The 17,771-nt window shown below is 36.2% G+C and overlaps 1 protein-coding gene across 1 annotated transcript in view; it reads right to left on the bottom strand.

The window, feature by feature from the left end:
• Positions 1-17,771, bottom strand: part of LOC126183816 (intermembrane lipid transfer protein VPS13A-like) — a 681,615-nt gene that overhangs the window by 156,432 nt on the left and 507,412 nt on the right. The window contains exons 49-50 of the mRNA XM_049926066.1: positions 13,804-13,989; positions 6,431-6,610 (exon numbers count right to left, since the gene is read on the bottom strand). Coding sequence (XP_049782023.1) covers positions 6,431-6,610; positions 13,804-13,989 — 366 coding nt within the window. The remainder of the gene's footprint in view (positions 1-6,430; positions 6,611-13,803; positions 13,990-17,771) is intronic.

The raw sequence follows: 17,771 nt of genomic DNA, 5'->3' as shown, positions 1-17,771 counted from the left end.
AGTAAGTGGACTAGGTACAGATATAAGTATTCTGAATACAGAAATAAATGAATCTGGGTCTGATACATATAGCAAAATAAGTGGATTTATTTCTGAAATCTGTCAGGGGTTTATAAAACACTCGGAACAGTTTGATAACAAGCTGAAAAATTTTAAACAGGAAATTCAGGGGAAAATGGATCACAGAATTTCGGGCTTAAGCGGTTCTGTAAGAAATGAGATACCACAGGTTAACGAAAGCATGAAAGGACAAATTTGCTATGTGACACAAGAATGTAAGAATGACGCTGTAACAGTAAAAGGAGAGCTCACTATCCATATAAATCAAGTTGCTGAAGGCAGTAAACAGCTAGGTGAACAGTTAAGTGCTGACTTGAATAAAGTACAGGCCCAAGTAGATCATGTTGAAAAACAGTGTAGCAAATTTCCAAGCAGGTTACATCTGTCAGAGTTAATGTTTACTTTTGTTATGTAATACACCTTCAAATTTACTCTCCAGTATTTTAGTCCTCACTGAAATACAACTGGAGGTAGGTAAAGTACCTTTAATGAAGCTGTTGGCTCAAATTGCTGGTAACAATAAGGTTTCATCACCTCATAATTTATTTTGGAACAGAGGAGGTACTTCAAAATAAAAAAGAAAGGTCTATCTATATGTTTCACACTGTAATTACCTATTAAACAGTCTGTTATATTTATATTGAGACACACACGAAATTCTTAAATTGTAAAAAATTTTATTTAAAATATTTCGGATTGAAAATTATTATTCAGAATTTAGTCATCACTGTCTCAAATGTAATTCACTTCATTGTAAACATGTTACTTCAGGAAGAAAGAATCACAAAATTATGACAGAAACAAAATATAGATTATGTAATGTTTATATATAAAAAAGTTATTTTGATTAATGGATACATTTTTTATGTACTAACAAGAGCATAACTTGATTCAATCAAACAATATTTCTTTCAAAAATAGTGTTTGCAAAAGAACTTGCTAATTCTAGAACTTCTGAATATAAATTTTATATTAGTTTAAATAAGAAATACTATTCCTTTCTAAAAGTAAGACACTAATTTCCAAAAATGTATACTTTTTTTGAAATTTATATTTTAATTACAAAATTGTTGAAATTAAAATGGTTTATTTTCCTTGAAAGTTGTGGCATGAACAGCTAAGTCAAAAATAGGAGAAAAGTGTGCCAAATGCACTTTAGTTCAGCTATTCACGTTCTTAGGTTCAATGTACTCTTCACTATGATGTATTCAGCTGTTTACTCATTCTTTCCTGCAGATACTGATTTTATGTTATAATTTTCATGCTCAATTTGGAAATATGATTGGGTGAAAATAAATGTACAGAAATCAAATTAGGAAAAGTGTTTCCTTCATTACAATAACAAACAAACCCTTATGAACACGTTATGGAAATAAGCTCAAGATGATTTCCTAGAAAGCCAGAAAATATAAGTGAAATCTAAAAAATGGTTCAAATGGCTTTGAGCACTATGGGACTTAACATCTGCGGTCATCAGTCCCCTAGAACCTAGAACTACTTAAACCTAACCAACCTAAGGACATCACACACATCCAAGCCTGAGGCAGGATTTAAACCTGTGACCGTAGTGATCGCGAGGTTCCAGACTGAAGCGCCTAGAACCACTTGGCCACAGCTGCCGTCAAGTGAAATCTTTTTGTACTTTTAATTATTTCTTCCCAGTTAGAATTATGTAGTGCAGTAATAGTTTTAAGTTTTATCAAAAAAGCACATACAAATATTAATGACCAGCTTTATGGTTAAAATATTTGGAAAGACATACATTACGGTATGGTATGCTTGTATGGGATGGAATATTACAACATCTATTTTATTTATTTTAATGTGACTGTCATTGCAACTCATCTTTCAGAATCTTGTGCAGATTGTAAAAAGACAGCATATCAGTGGTTAGTTTAATTATTCATACTTAAATAAGAAACTTTCCATTTCTGTAGTACTTATAACAGTTACAAAATTTAGATTTAGGTATAGCATAGCATGATTTTTTTTTGTTTATATTGTCTCCCCTTCCCCTAATACTCTTAACATATACATAACTGTTACATAGTCCAAATGATTTCTGATATGTTTATTCCTTTACATTTATTAATGTTTAACATTTACTCTGTTTATTGAATCACACTATCTATGTCTCGTGAGTGTGTGTGTGTGTGAGTGTGTGTGTGTGTGTCCGCACATCATTTTCCATAGCCAGAATAGGATTCAGCAATGTCACGCACACTATATTCTCAATCTTGCAACCAGTTTAACCCCTCCCAAACTTGAAACAATGGCTTGGTGTGCAGATGTCTGAAGAATACAAGGAACTCAAATCTGCCAATGCCATCTGGTTCAATTCTATGTGGCAAAAGGGTTGAAGAAGCTAATGCAATGTTTAAAAAAGTCCTCAGAAGTGAACAGCAGTTACATGCAACAGAAAAGTATGTTTGTAGCAAACTACAAATGTCAATAAAAGCTTTTTGTGATACATATATTTTTAGGAGAGAGCAGTATATACTTTCTGAATAGACCTCATATAACTTGAGTCATTCCATATCCACAAAACACCTTATGGAATATGACGTGTGAATGAATGAGCATTTAGTATGAGCTGCCAATCATTGTACTTGCTTGATATGACCTTATATTAATTTAATTTTGTGAAGTTATAAATTATTCAGAGACTGCTACATTATCTATAAAAAGTCTTTGGCTGTGACTGATATTTCTACTAATCCATTAAAGTATAACTGCAATATCCACCAGAAGATGTGGTACACAGCCACACAGAGAGGTCACCATGCAGCAAGGCCAGTCTCCAGAGCTGTGCAATACATGCATGGTCAAATGCCGTAGATGGTGCCCACAACATGGACTACATTATGTCTATGCCCAACATCATGCATATAGTTCCCATGGATATAAGCAGACACACAGCTTCACACAGACACAGTGTATCAACAGTTAGTTTTAAAATATCAACACCATGCCTCAAGGCAGCATCAGAACTATCTACAGTTTACTGCCCAGAAGAGCCAAACTGAATGGTCGACTAGATATGTTAGAAATCATTCAATGGATTCATGGCTAAACCATGCTGAATGTTGCATCAGTGAAAGACGACTTTTAACAATATTTCCATTCGTCATCTGCTCACTAAAGTTAAGCTGTGTAATATGTATATTAACAAATTATTGTAAATTGTTGCTAATTTGTGCTACCTTCAATATTTCTCGAGATGTATATGCTACAAGCTTCAATTAATAGGCATGGTTTCCTGAAAATTCAATTTCACTTAGAGTGGCCACTTTACCCCATCTTCCCCCCAAAAAATATGTTCATGCATCCTGATGGTGACACAGATGCTTTTTTAAATTATCAGCAATGTCTGGAGTCATTAACCACATGGCATATTTTAATTATGGCCTGTGTTGTGGTACTGAATAGCTAACGAACTGTGAACCATCTAGATATTTCTGCCCTTTGTTGTTAATGTTGTCATGGCTGAAAATGGGAGATCATTTTGGTATGTCTTTTGTTTTCAGAATTCCTTATGGTTGCTACTGGGAAGACAATTATGTTCAAATCAGGATATCATACTTGAACTCAGAGTACATTCTATAATCTTGCCACAGATATAGGTGTGAGATATATAACCATTGTTCAATAGGTTAGTCCTACTGTGACTGTTGTGACTTGTACCATCTGCTGACCACTGCAAACAATTCTGTACTCAAACTAACTGAAATAAATTACATTTAAGACCAAATTTAATACACTTGTAAAATCCAGATGTATTTTAAAAATTGTTCTGGTTGGTCAACATGCCTTGTTGGGTTTTTGCAATCTCAGTATTTTTGCACAAGTTTGGTAGTGAAATCTACAGGGTGCTAGGGGTATAAGTGTAGATATTTCTATTGATGACTGTGGACAGTTTAATAAACTAGATTACATCAGTATTTGCTTCGGGCATTGAAATGCGGATATGTGGGCAGGAAAAGTCTATACTGACAGGAAATGTCCACTTCACAGAGCAGTTATGACTGTGCTGAAAACTTCAGATAGTAAATTATGTGATGTGTTTGTTGGAAGACTTTCAAACACAGACAAAAAACAACAGACACACTGTCATGGGTACATACTAAGGTACCAATGATCACAATATCTATACGTACACCTAACATCCTGTACAGTGGTAATCTTTGTATAGGGACATAGCAATTTGATCAGAGCAGTAATCCCTAATTTTACTTCATGAATAAACAACTGAGAATTGATTTCAGCACTTTAGCTTTGATTTTTCCTTTGTTATCACCATCCTCAAGAAGTGTTCTTACACTATTTACATTGGTGAGCTACATTTAATGATGAATGTAACTTTCACATGATGTGTCACTGCCAAGTAACATTGTTCAATGAAACTTGGACCATATGTAGAAAGAACTTCTTCAGTACAGAAGGTAACTGAAAGAAATATCCAATGAGGTAAACAGAAATGACTCTTTTATTCAAAGACAATAATTACACTGAAGTGACTGTGATTTATGATGGTCTCCTGGGCATTACAAAGGATGGGACATGGTCTTTAATAGAGTATGTGCACACAAATATGCCTCCCATACCAAAAGACCTAGACCACCAAGACACTCTTGTCTGGCAATATTTCTGTGTGCATTATGTGTTTCAAACTTGTTAGCACATGAAGTTACATCCACTATCACTACTCAGACTGAATCTGCTCTCATCCGGGTAGATGACATCACCCCACTCCACATAGGTCCAGTCCCTATGCTCTTGACATCATTGCAAATGGTGCCACTGAAGAGCACGTGTCAACAGAACACAATGCACTGGTCATCAGGCAAAGAGATCAACCCCAAGCAGTCACTGTGCCATTGTGAAGTGTGAGATTGCATGCCTTGAAGACCTGTTAAATTTTGTGGTAAGTGCACCCACTGTTTGATGTATGAGTCCATTCTTGCCTCTGCATAATGTATTGTTGATCTGCTGTTGTAGTTGATCATGTTCAACCACCTCATCTCCTTTGGGCAGTAGTGCCTGTCGTTTTCAACACATCCTACACACTTGAAACATTGCTATGATCAATACCAAACTTCTGGGCTACACTTTGCCCTTCATCCCCAAATGCTGTCTCTGGGACACATTTTAATAAAGAACATCAACACAATACTCCATAACTGCTTGCTGATTGACACAAACTGTCTTTTCTCATCCTTATGTTACAGGACCAGCCACATTCAGTGCTGGCATAATGTTTTGGCTTTAGCCCCATTTGTCAATATAGTCACACTGACCACATGCCATATGATGTCCAGCTTTCTGTGCATAACTGGGTGATCTCTGACAACATGCTCCCATACTTTAATTCATTTTCAGTGAGTAGTTAACAAGTTATTTCACTTATATATCTCATCCTTAATGTGTTGCAGACTAGTGTATTTTGCATAAAGAGATGATTATAATGTCTGAGTTTTAAATATATCCTGCACTGGTGTTTTGTACCCAGTGATATGAAAATTTAAATAATATCCTTCCAATAACTAAGTGTTTATTTATTAACTTTTGAATCTCTGAAATTGAGCCTTCGTTTTGCCCTAAATTCAGTTGGGTCAGATGTTTATTAACATTGGTTGGAAGTTTTTGCATTCATTTTTCATTTTAACCTTGCTGGTGATCTCACTCACTTTTCTGACAAATTTACTTACTTTGCCTCTGTACAAGATAGTGGATATTTTTTATGAATGAGTGATACATTAACAATGTGGTCTGGTAGAATTAAATGTTCTGTGGATTAGGAATAAGACAAAGAATGTATTCAGTGCAGTTAATTTTGGTAACTGACATAGAATTGCATCTTACAGGATATTCCTAAACTGAATTAAAAATTCTGATGTTTACTAGGTCTTGTTGAATGTTTAAATATGGTAGTTCCCTTCATTATAAATGTTTTAAGGTATTGAAAGCAAGATAATGAATCTAGTCTAGTTCTTTCCTGTTGATGACTGGTTCCCAGGTTGTACTTTTCTCTCTAGTTTTCTCATACAGTTCCACCTAGCAGTCCCCTAACCTGCCCCAAAACATGCTTGTATATCCCTTGCTATTTTCTAACTCCCGTCCATTATTTGTCTTGGTCTCCCTACTGCATCTCCCTTCAATTTCAAATACAAACATATTACTGACCAATATACAGCTATAAAAATCTATGAGACATGTGAAACTGCTATTCACATAACATGTTACAGATCATGATGTTCATCATGGGGATTAGGTACAGTAAAATTAGCCATTTTAAATTTGTTTTAAATTTTAGTCACTACTTAGGAAATTAAACAAAGAAAAATCAAAATAATGAAATATTATCACTCACAAGTGAAATACCAAGACCACTGATGGACACAAACATTTCCAAGTTGCTCTTCTCTGCTTCAATTCTGCTTTGCGCTTGATAAGCAATCCTTTCATCTTGCGTGAATAAGAGAACTCTCTGGTAACTCTCTAAGTAGCTTACCCAGTACACAACAACTTTGTCTTTGCGAGTTTTCTTTAGCTGTCAAAAACAGAAGATTTAGTACATTTATAAATATAAATTTATGTGAAAAAATAAATATCAGTCTTCAAATGTAGAATAAGTGACATATCAACACTCACTACAGTACACAAATATCGTAACATTTCATATAAATTCAAAATAGGAATATTCACTTCCAAATAGGTCTAACAGAATCCCTTTTGGCAACTAATTTTGGAGACTCCATAAAGTAATCTTCCAGGATGTGAAAACTAGTTGACTTGCATTTCAGCAACATCAAATTTAAAAATGTCATGTACAGACAATGCAGATGAAAACATCCCCCCCCACCTATTTCAAGCTTCCTTGAAATGTGGACATCACATATGAAATATTTTAACAAAAGATGCTTAAAACTGTTCTAAATAAGGAAATCTTTTGAAATATTTACTATCATGACTAAAAAATAAGAATGGTTCCATAGAACATACAGGTAACTCCCTCAGTGGCCAGAAACAGTGATTACATGTGTGTGGTCTGGGGTTGTGTGGATGTTTTGTCTATTTTTAGAAGGAGGCCTTATGGCCAAAAGCTCATGTGTTTTTTCACTCTTTTTGTTTTGCCTGTCTGTGACTCAACATCTCTTCTCTATGGTGTGCAGCAATCTATCTTTTCATAATGTAGTCATTATTCCATCCTGGATTTTCCATTTTTTGATAAGGATAAATGAAGTGTTAAAAAATAATTTAAAATCTTACATATGTCATCCTTCTCACAGAAAATACTACAGTATTTACATTTATACCAAGACAGTAAATGACACTCCCAACAAATATTAACTGAATAGTTTATGTAAACAATTACATGTCTAATTTCTTGTGTGTGTGTGTGTGTGTGTGTGTGTGTGTGAATACATAAGTACAAATGTTAACTGCATTTATCTTGCTTTAAAACTCCAGTCTAACATAATAATTGTTATGCACACAATAGTGACCAAAATATGGAACAGCTTGAGAGGAGAGCATACATATCTGCAAATGTCACAGCTCAATGGCTGTTGGAAAATGAACTGGTTATAAATCTAAAAAAGACTATGTATGCAGTGTTTAAAAACAAGGAAAAAGCTGTAGACATGGATTTAGAGATTGATGGAACAAGGCTGCAAGAAGTAGAATCTGCTAGATTCTTAGGTATTCTTGTGGATAATGAACTGAAATGGAAAAAAACATATTAATAATGTCTGTAAGAAACTGAGCTCTGTCATATTCTTAATGATGCAGCTATCACAGTATTCAGACAAGAACTTTCTGTGTACAGTGTATCATGGACTTTTCGAACCATACTTACAGTATGGAGTGACTGTGTGGGGAAACTCAAACAAGCAAGAAACAAAATGAGTGTTCACATTGCAAAAAAAAGCAATTAGGACCATTTTAAGAAGAAAGACCTCTGAAATGTGCAGAAACTGTTTCAAGAATTTTGGTATCTTAACTTTTTCATCGTTGTATATATACAAAACAATAATGTACATCACAAAAGGTAGTGAGGACTGGATTACAAATGCTAGTGTACACACCCGCAATACAAGAAGGAAGAATGAAGTACGGAGCATACCCCACCGACTGGCAATGCTAGAAAAAGGACCCCAGTACTCTGGTATCAGACTACTAAGAAGTCTGCCCAAAAACCTGCAAGATAGTGTACTTAACAATGACTTTCCAAAGAAACTTAAAGACTATCTCATTGAAAAAGAGTTTTACAGTGTTGCAGAATACTTATGCCATTAAATTTTTATATTTTGTTACTCATTATCAGTGATGTAAAAATGTACGCTAAAGATATAGAAAAATAAGTGATAAAGAATGTTAATACTTTGACATATCCTATATTACATGTACATTTACTGTCCACAATGTAATCTTACAGGATCAAATAAATTCAGTTCAATTCAATTCAATTCAATATCGTACTACCACAGGAAATGATGTAGATTACATGAAGATTTGTAACAATCTATAACAAAGACCAATTGACTAAAATTTTGTTGCAAGAATGTAATGTTGTTCTGCATTACAGGGAAACTGGTTTGAAATTGTGTAAAAAGGAAAAGAAAAGAGCATGATGTTTAAACAAGTGAGATAGGACAACAACTTTTGAATCTGAAGACATAGTGTTCACATCCCCAACTGGTTATTCTGACTAAGGTTTACCCCTAAATCCCATAAGAACACTGCTAGTTTGTTTCTGTGAACAAAGCTTTGGTCAGTTTCCTGTATCACCTTTATCTGAGTGAGCTTAATGATCTCAATGCCAAACTGCAGTCATTCCTTCAGTGTATGAGATACTGGATGATGTAGCACAGCTTAAGCAACTGTATGTGTGAATTGTGAGTTTACTTCATACTAAACTGATATATTTGCAATAACTGCACAAAAGATCCAGTTACAGATAAAAAAATTATTATTTATACAATTACATGTGTGGTGCCTGTTCTTTTGGATATGTCTGATAGAACAGACATGTAAATGAATAGATACGAATTGAGGAACATAGAACTATTTCAATGCAGATGCATGCCATCATTTGTCCCCTTGCAGGAATACAGTGAGGCTATGAACAATAGGGAAAATGAACAGGGTCATAGCATTAGTGGTGAGCAGCACTTGGGAAATTGCATGAATGGTAATCATGCCTGGGTGGCAGGGGCAGTTCAGGCAACCATTCTAGAGAAACGGAGCATCCATGTTCGAGTACCAGACTGGTCACAAATTTTCAAGTGCAGCTGTTGAATTATTTCAGCACCCACAACATGTAAGTCATACACATTTACCTTTATGTAGTGCCTTGGCATACAGATGAAGGAGAGTCACAATTACAAATTCAAACAGGGGTTTAAAAATGTATTCATAAGAAGGCTTGCATAAGGTAAATATATTTGCAAGATAGTAAGCGTCCTACTTAATCTAGGCTTTATTTTGCAAGTAATAGGAAAGAAGAAAAAAATGAATTTATGAGGTATCCAAACTGTCAGTATATCATTGCCAAATTTTCCGTGTAATACATTAAAAATAATTTAATGAAATGTGATATGTACATCATTTTCAGTTGACCATGACTGCTACATTTGCTACACTGATGGAAAAAAATAACAAACTCAGGAAAGAGTTATGAAACATAATTGAAAGTTGGTGGGCATGTTCCTACATATGAAAGATGTGTCTAATCATATTTCATGCCAGTCACATAAGATTTGTGCTAGTGCTGCCACTATGAGGATGCAAATCAAGTTTGCTTTAAATACATGCTGTAATGGTTGTGATCATTCATTACCTTTGAGACTGGTTGTGGTGAGTTGATGTTAGTCAAGAATGCCTTTACAGCAACAAAGATGCCATTATCAACAACTCACTGAGTTTGAATGAGGTCATGTAACAGGGTTATGAGAAGCTGTATGTTCCTTCTATGATATTGCAGAAAGACTTAACAGGAATGTAGGCACTGTACATGATTTCTGGCAGCGCTGGTCATGAGAATGTACAGTTGCATGAAGACAAGGCTCCAGACAGCCATGTGGCATTATCACGAGGGAACAACATCATGTTCAGCATATGGCTCTGGTACATTGCACAGCCTCTCTTTGTCTACTTCCTACTTCCCCCTCTCTCTGTCCATTTCCTCCTTCCAGACTCTCTAATCATATCCTCCATCCTTTTCCTTTTCGCTGTCCATCTGCTACGCCTTTCCCCTCTGTTCATGTCCTCCTCTTTCCTTTAACTGTCCCTCTGCTCTTCCCCGCTCTGTTTACCTGTTCCATCCCCCTTTCTCTGTCCATCTCCTCCTCCCATCTCTCTCTGTGCATCTCCTCCTCTTTCCTTTCTTGGTCCATATCCTCCACTCCCCTTTCTGTCTCCATCTCCTCCTCTTTCCTTTCTATCAATATCTACCTCCTGCTCTCTCCGTCCATACCCTATTCCCCCTAATTGTGTCCACCTCCTCCTCCCTCCCCCCCCACCCCCCCCATCTGTCTGATGATCTCCTCCTCAACCCTTCTCTCTCCACGCCATCACCCCATCCCAGCAGGAGGGTTATGAATCTTATGCTCACAGAATTTCTTTGTCTGATGATCTCCTCCTCAACCCTTCTCTCTCCATGCCATCACCCCATCCCAGTAGGAGGGTTATGAATCTTATGCTCACAGAATTTCTTCCTAGGTAGCATGTAATGTTTGGCTGAAATCAATTCAAGGATTGAAATGGAACTTTTTACCCATGAGTTTTCTTGTGTATGCACATGTCACACATTTTTCATATACATTTAACATTTTTCACACATATTTCACCTCTATCTCCAGGAAATTTCCCCCTGCAGTTTCGTTTTCATGCACCTCAATACTTATGATGTGATATTTCCTGAATTATGTTTTGCACAGTGATATAATTTTGCAGTTACATTCAGTGATATATGCAGATACAGTATGCAAAATGTATTGTCAATACAGTTAGTACTAAAGAAATAATGAATTAAAAAGTCATGCATGATGTGGCAGTTTTCCAAGTATCTCAGTTTTTATGATGTCATATCTCCCAAATTATGTGTTGTACAATGATATAGTTTTGGAAGTACATTCAGTGGTATATCTGAATACTGCCTGGAAGATGTGTTGCAAATAGAATAAGTAGTAATGATGTAATAAATTATAAGGTCGTGACTGATGTGACAGTTTTACAAAATGAACAACAATAACATAGTAGGTGATACAGTTTTTTCCTTCAATAATCTTGTGGGGTATCAATGAATCAGTGAGAAAAAGTCTCATAAAGGTTTAAAATTGTGTGTTAAGTTTGTTGCAAGTCACTAAGTGCTCTCATTCTTAAATTGTTAACGAATATAGTCTGGTTATTTGCACACAGTGAAATTTGGAAATTTGTAGTAAGTTCCTATGTGACCAAACTGCTGAGGTTATACACTACTGAATCTAACTTAAACTAATTTACACTAGGGGAGGACTCTCGAACCTCTGACAGGGCGGGGAGGGGGAGGGGGCGGGGGTGGTGGGTGGGGAGGGAGCGGCATGAAGCGTGGCAAGGCGACACAGACCATGCAGTTACCACACAAGGCACACAGTGAGCTATGCTTCTTTCTCACCCCCACTGCTTCAAGAGGTACATAGTTCTTACCCACACAGTGGTTCTATACAGGCAGTAAGTGATAAGCAACCAAATTTCTTTGAAACTGATCCAGTGGTTTAGAAGGAGCTATGGAGCATACATACATACATATATACATACACTTTTATAACGTGTGCAGTCAGTACAAGAATGCTGAGAAAGATATCCTACAGAATAAGACGTCAAAACCTACAACAAAAGGTCCAAAATTATTAGAATACTGAGAAGAATAAGCAGTCAGAGTGTCTGACTGCCAGAGGGTACACGGTAAATATTCAGTTTGGTGGGTGGACTGCAATGGATGCACTTAGCAGTGTGAGGTCCATTGAGAAACTATCTGAATGAGAACCAGAGGCTTGAAGGTCTGGAAAACTGACAATGATCAGGACAGCAGTGTGAAGAGCTCATGATCCCAGGATCTAATTTCAGAGTCCCCTTATTTATATAACAATGGGGAAGAGGATGGAATCATAATACACACTTATAAGAAGACATAAATTGGGGGTCCACATCATATCAACAAGAGGTATTCAAAATTTTGCACAAAATCGACAAAAATACCCATATATTGTACTTAAATTTTCATGTAGATAGTTACAGTATTTCTTTACAAAACTGGGCAGTGATGTCTGACCTGTTACAGAAATGTAGGATCAGCTTGGATAATTACTGCCTATGGCCTCTGGAGAGTCTACAGCAACATTGGAAAACATTGACTTTGAAGATTCTTGTGTATAGAGTGGGGTGTTAGTGCATGTACAACATTTTAACAACTGCAGTAAATAAAATGACCTCCTTCATTCTACGTGGAAAGTTATCACTAAATAAGATTCCAAAGATCAGTTCAGGAAATATCTGATACGTTAACTAAACTTTATTTCCCAGCTATTAATTATAGGTGTACCTACGGGATGAACTTAATTCACTCTCACATTAACATCATTGATACATAAGAACAAGCAACCTCTTGTATAGAATGGTGCATGCAGACCCTGGAATATACAAATTTTCATTGCCTATAGTGTATTATTTATTTAGTCTGCACTATTAGAGTCTATTATCTGAGATGATGATGGATGATAATAAATGCATATACTGAATATTTATTTCTGGCACTTATTAAAGAAATGCTAATAATACATGGTTTCTTCAAAAAGGACACAGCCAGTTCTTCCTCCATTATTTTCCTCAATCAAAGCGTGTACTGAATCTCCAATGACCTCACCGTTGACATGATGTTCAACTCTAATCTTGCTTCCTTTATATCTCTAAATATAAACTTGACAGCCGGTTACTGCTGCATTACTCTGTTACAGCTGGCCTGTAATAAAACTGATTGGTAGTTACAAGGACATGCTTGTAGAATACTTTTAGACCGTGCAACAATGACATCACACCAGATTCCACTACTGGCATAACCAATGACATCACATCAGAATCCAACTGCAAAACTGGGGGGTGAATAGCCCACACTAGCAGTAAAATACCATGACGCCAAGAGATGATCATGAATGAAACATTTCAAACTGCAGTGCAGGTGTAGTCATTTTCCAATATCACACTGATCCTATCAGTTCACTTAAAATGGAAACAGGACAAAAGATCGGCACCTGCAAATATAGGAATCGTGGTACTAATATATATTAACAGGCAATGTAAAACAGGCATATCATATAGGTATGTCATCCTCAAAATCTTAATAAAATGGGGAAATTTAATTAACAGATCTCTCAAATACATCAATCAGAGTACATTAATGTATGCAGTGATTAACAGCACTGGGAGATGGCAGTATACTGATAAGTTATGTAAATAAAGTGTATATAAGAAATTCTTTCTATGGTAGTGCATCTCATCATGCATTGCTGACAAGGTATAATATCACTCAGCAATGACTTCACCCTCAGACGGCAGTTGAAATGTCAGTCTCATATAATCTTCTAACTATGCCATTTCAAATATAAACATTTAAAAACACATTTTAATATGATACAGAATATCTCTCTTTCAAAATGTAAATAACTGGAAAACATGAAGAATATTGTAAAGCATGCCTTAACTTACATGTTGCTCTCTTTCATCAGATTCTTCAGATCCTGTATCATCACTGCTGCTGCCTTCTTGCACAGATGACTTTGGCGAAAGTCTCTTGAAGCTAGCTGATAATTTAGCAGTGACTGTTGGAGTGCTGGGAGTGACACAAGGCTGTTTGATTGTATGAAAACTCACACGCTCTTGACCATAACCATCCTGTTTGACAGATAATAAACAAATGCCTCTTACCTTGCTGCATATAATTGCTCAAAACTGTCTGGCAACATAAAATTAAAACACTATGAAATACAAAATGAATTTTTATCATGAATGTTTAACAGATTAATAATGTGTGATTTATTGTGACTCAGACTCAGATCTTTATCACTGACAGATAAAACTCTACCATGCGAGAAATGTAAGCATGTCACATACACTGTTGCAAAGCTTTTACACGTCCATACCTATATTATTATTTCCCAAAGTCTACACAGGCTCTACGCACACATTGTTGGAATAGCAACCTTGGGTGGCAAACTGAAGTTTCTTTCTGGAAAAAGATCCTAGGTTATAGTAAAAAAAAAAAAAAAAAAAAAATCTCTACAATGTGAGAAATCTATGCATATCACATATGCTGTCTCAAAGGTTCTATAGGACTGTATATATCACTTTCTTTCCCAGAATCTACAGAGGCTCTTGGAATACATTGTCAGAATAGCATTCTTGGGTGGGAAATGGGAGTTTCAATTTATCAAAAAGTTTTACAGCAGCATATTTTACCCCTTCCTATGCCAAAGATAGGTTATGTAGAGGATAGTGTTAGTCTTTCTTTTTTCTGGTATTATAATCATGAATGTCACTGTTGTTTTCATACTGGTCCACATTGTTGAGAACAAATTTCATTAAAGAGTAAATCTACTGTGAGGGATTCGCATTCGGTAGGACGACGGTTCAATCCCGCGTCCGGCCATCCTGATTTAGGTTTTCCGTGATTTCCCTAAATCACTCTAGGAAAATGCCGGGATGTTTCCTTTGAAAGGGCACAGCCGACTTCCTTCCCCATGCTTCCCTAATCCGATGAGACTGATGACCTTGCTGTTTGGTCTCTTCCCCCAAACAACCCAACCCAACTCTACTGTGAGGGTGTTGTAAGAATTCTTAACCTTTTAAACAGATGCTTACAAGATGTGCAACTATGGGCCCCACACATTATTCTAATCACTTTCTTTTGTGCAGTGAATACTTTCTGTCTAAGTGTTCAGTTACACCTCCCCCCCCCCCCCCCTAAAAAAGTATTGTTCCATATGACATCAGAGAATGAAAGTATTCAAAGTATGTTAGCTTGCTAATTTCTATAACCTCAAAATTTCTATATCCTCAAAAGTAATCTAATTGCAATAGTTGCTGAACCTAGTCACTTTAGGAGATCTAAAATATCAATTTTCCAATTAAGATTCTCATCTATATGCACACCCAAAAACTTAGTATGCTCTACCCTGGCAACTGACTTTTGCTGATGTGTTATATTTATAGAAAGAACTGTACCACTTGCAGTAGAAAATTGGATGTACTGTTTTTTCAAAGTTCACAGCAAGCCTATTCACAGAAAACCAATCAATAACTTTTTCAAAGACATTATTTTATCATTTTCTACTGGAGTTTCTTTTATTGGATTAATACTGACGCTTGTATCATCAACAAACAGTGTCAGTTTAGCTTATTGTTTCAGGTAAGAAGGGAGGTCTTTCACATATATCAAGAACAAAATGGACCCATGATCAAACCCTGTGGAACACCAAATGTTAGATGAAGTGGGAAACTTCTGTAAATCACTTAAGCCACATAAAGAAACTTTTTGGTTCCTGTTCCATAGATATGACTTAAACCACTCATATGCCGTTCCATTTAGACCATAGAATTGTAATTTCTGTTTCTTTAGAAGTTTCTTTACAGTGACTGTATACCATGAAGGGTCCCTCCCATTACGAACTGTTCTACTGGGTGCATATCTATCTAGTGTATGGTCAAACATTCTTTTAAAATTCAGCAATAGCTCCTCCCCACACTCCTGTCCTGTGCTAAAAGTTTCAAGTTCCTTATTGAGATTTCACATTACTGCTTTTTTGTCTAGTTTACTGAACATATGTATCTTTCTACTTGCTTTAGTTGCCCTTTGTACTTTGGTAATCATTGTTGCCACAACCATGTCATGGTCAATGATAGCAGTTTCAATGTGAACATCCTCAAAGAAGACATGTCTGTTTGCTGCCATTAGATGTAAAATATTCCTAGTTAAAGTCTCCTTCAATTATAACAGTATAATTGGGGAACTTAAATACAAATGAACTAAGGTTTTCTCTACAGATTTTGGTTACATCAGGAGTTATCTCTCATGGTAGATAGAATGATCCACTTACATTTTATTCCACCCCTCATACATCATCAGAGTGACTGATTGCAGTTTGTGGTTACTGTATACTGTCCAATCAAAAGTATCCAGACACCTATTAGTGGACATTAATATAGTGTGTGATCACCCTCCACCATTTGATGGCTTGAACTCTATTGAAGATACTTTCAATGAGGTGTCTGAATGACTATGCAGAAATTGCAACCTATTCTTCCTCAAGAGCCAAAACCAAGCAACTTAGTGATGTTGGATGCTGGGATCTAGAGCAAAGTCAGCATTCTAACTCATGTCAAAAGTGGTCCATTGTGCACAGATCAGATTACTGGGCATGCTAGCCCATATCATTTCAAGAATGTCACTGTCTACAAATCATTACCTCATAATGCTGTTTTATGACATGGTGGATTGCCACACTGATACAATCATCATTTTCAAACTGTTCCTCAACTGTAAGCAATACACAATGCAGTAAAATGTTGGGTTGGATTGTCTGGGGGAGGAGACCAGACAGCGAGGTCATCGGTCTCATTGGATTAGAGAAGGATGGGGAAGGAAGTCGGCTGTGCTCTTTCAACAGAACCTTCCCAGCATTTCCCTAGAGTGATTTAGGGAAATCACGGAAAACCTAAATCAGGATGGCCAGCCGCGAGATTGAACCGCCATCCTCCAGAATGCGAGTCCAGTGTGCTAACCACTGCGCCACCTCACTCAGTTGTAAAATGTATTCATATCATTCTACATTTAGAGTTTTCTTCAGCAGAATAAGAGGACCACCCCATAATCATAAAAAAAGATACTCATAACTGCATAGTTCACTGTTGGCATTACACAAGATGGTTGGCAGTACTCTCCAGCCATCTGCCAAACTCAAACCCTTCCTCCGGATTTCCACAGGATATCCATGATTCATCACTTCAAACCACTCATTTCCAGTGATCCACTGTCCAGTGCCTTTGCTCTTTACTCCAACTCAAGCATTGCTTTGCACTGACTACAGATATGCGTGGTATGTGTTTGACATTATCAAGTGGGATGCTTTATGTTCTCTTTGTAGTTCCTTCATGTTTGCTTAACTACAATGAGGTATCACTGCATATTATGATATGTATATTTTTACTGTATTTGTTTTTGTAACATAAACATGCCATATGACTGACTTCATTACTTGTGTATTGTATGTACAATGCTTCCTGTTACGTTTTTTCCTTCTTTTTTTTTAAGGTGATTTTAAATTTTATATAATACTAATTTAAATTATTATAACAAAATAAGTGTTACATACTCTGATTTGGATTATTTATTGTATGTCAGCAGTGAAACATTTTTGGATCATTGGCTTGTCTTTACACTTCATACGACACGATGTGATTTGTTTGCAACTAGTAAGTACCACAGTACCACCTGGTGGCTGGTTGTAATGTCTATGGTGTTCACTTGAGAATCACAGTCTTCATTCTGCTAATGTATGAATATGAGCTTGTACAAGCCATGCAATATATATGTTGCTTTATGTATTAATTATTTTATGCTTGACTTACTGATATACTATTGTTCTCCTGTTCACAAAATATTGTTCTGTGATATGATA

Source organism: Schistocerca cancellata, chromosome 4 (genome assembly GCF_023864275.1).
Source record: "Schistocerca cancellata isolate TAMUIC-IGC-003103 chromosome 4, iqSchCanc2.1, whole genome shotgun sequence".
NCBI lineage: Eukaryota > Metazoa > Arthropoda > Insecta > Orthoptera > Acrididae > Schistocerca > Schistocerca cancellata.
The sequence above is the reverse complement of the archived record's forward strand: the minus strand, read 5'-3'. Positions and strand labels throughout refer to the sequence as shown.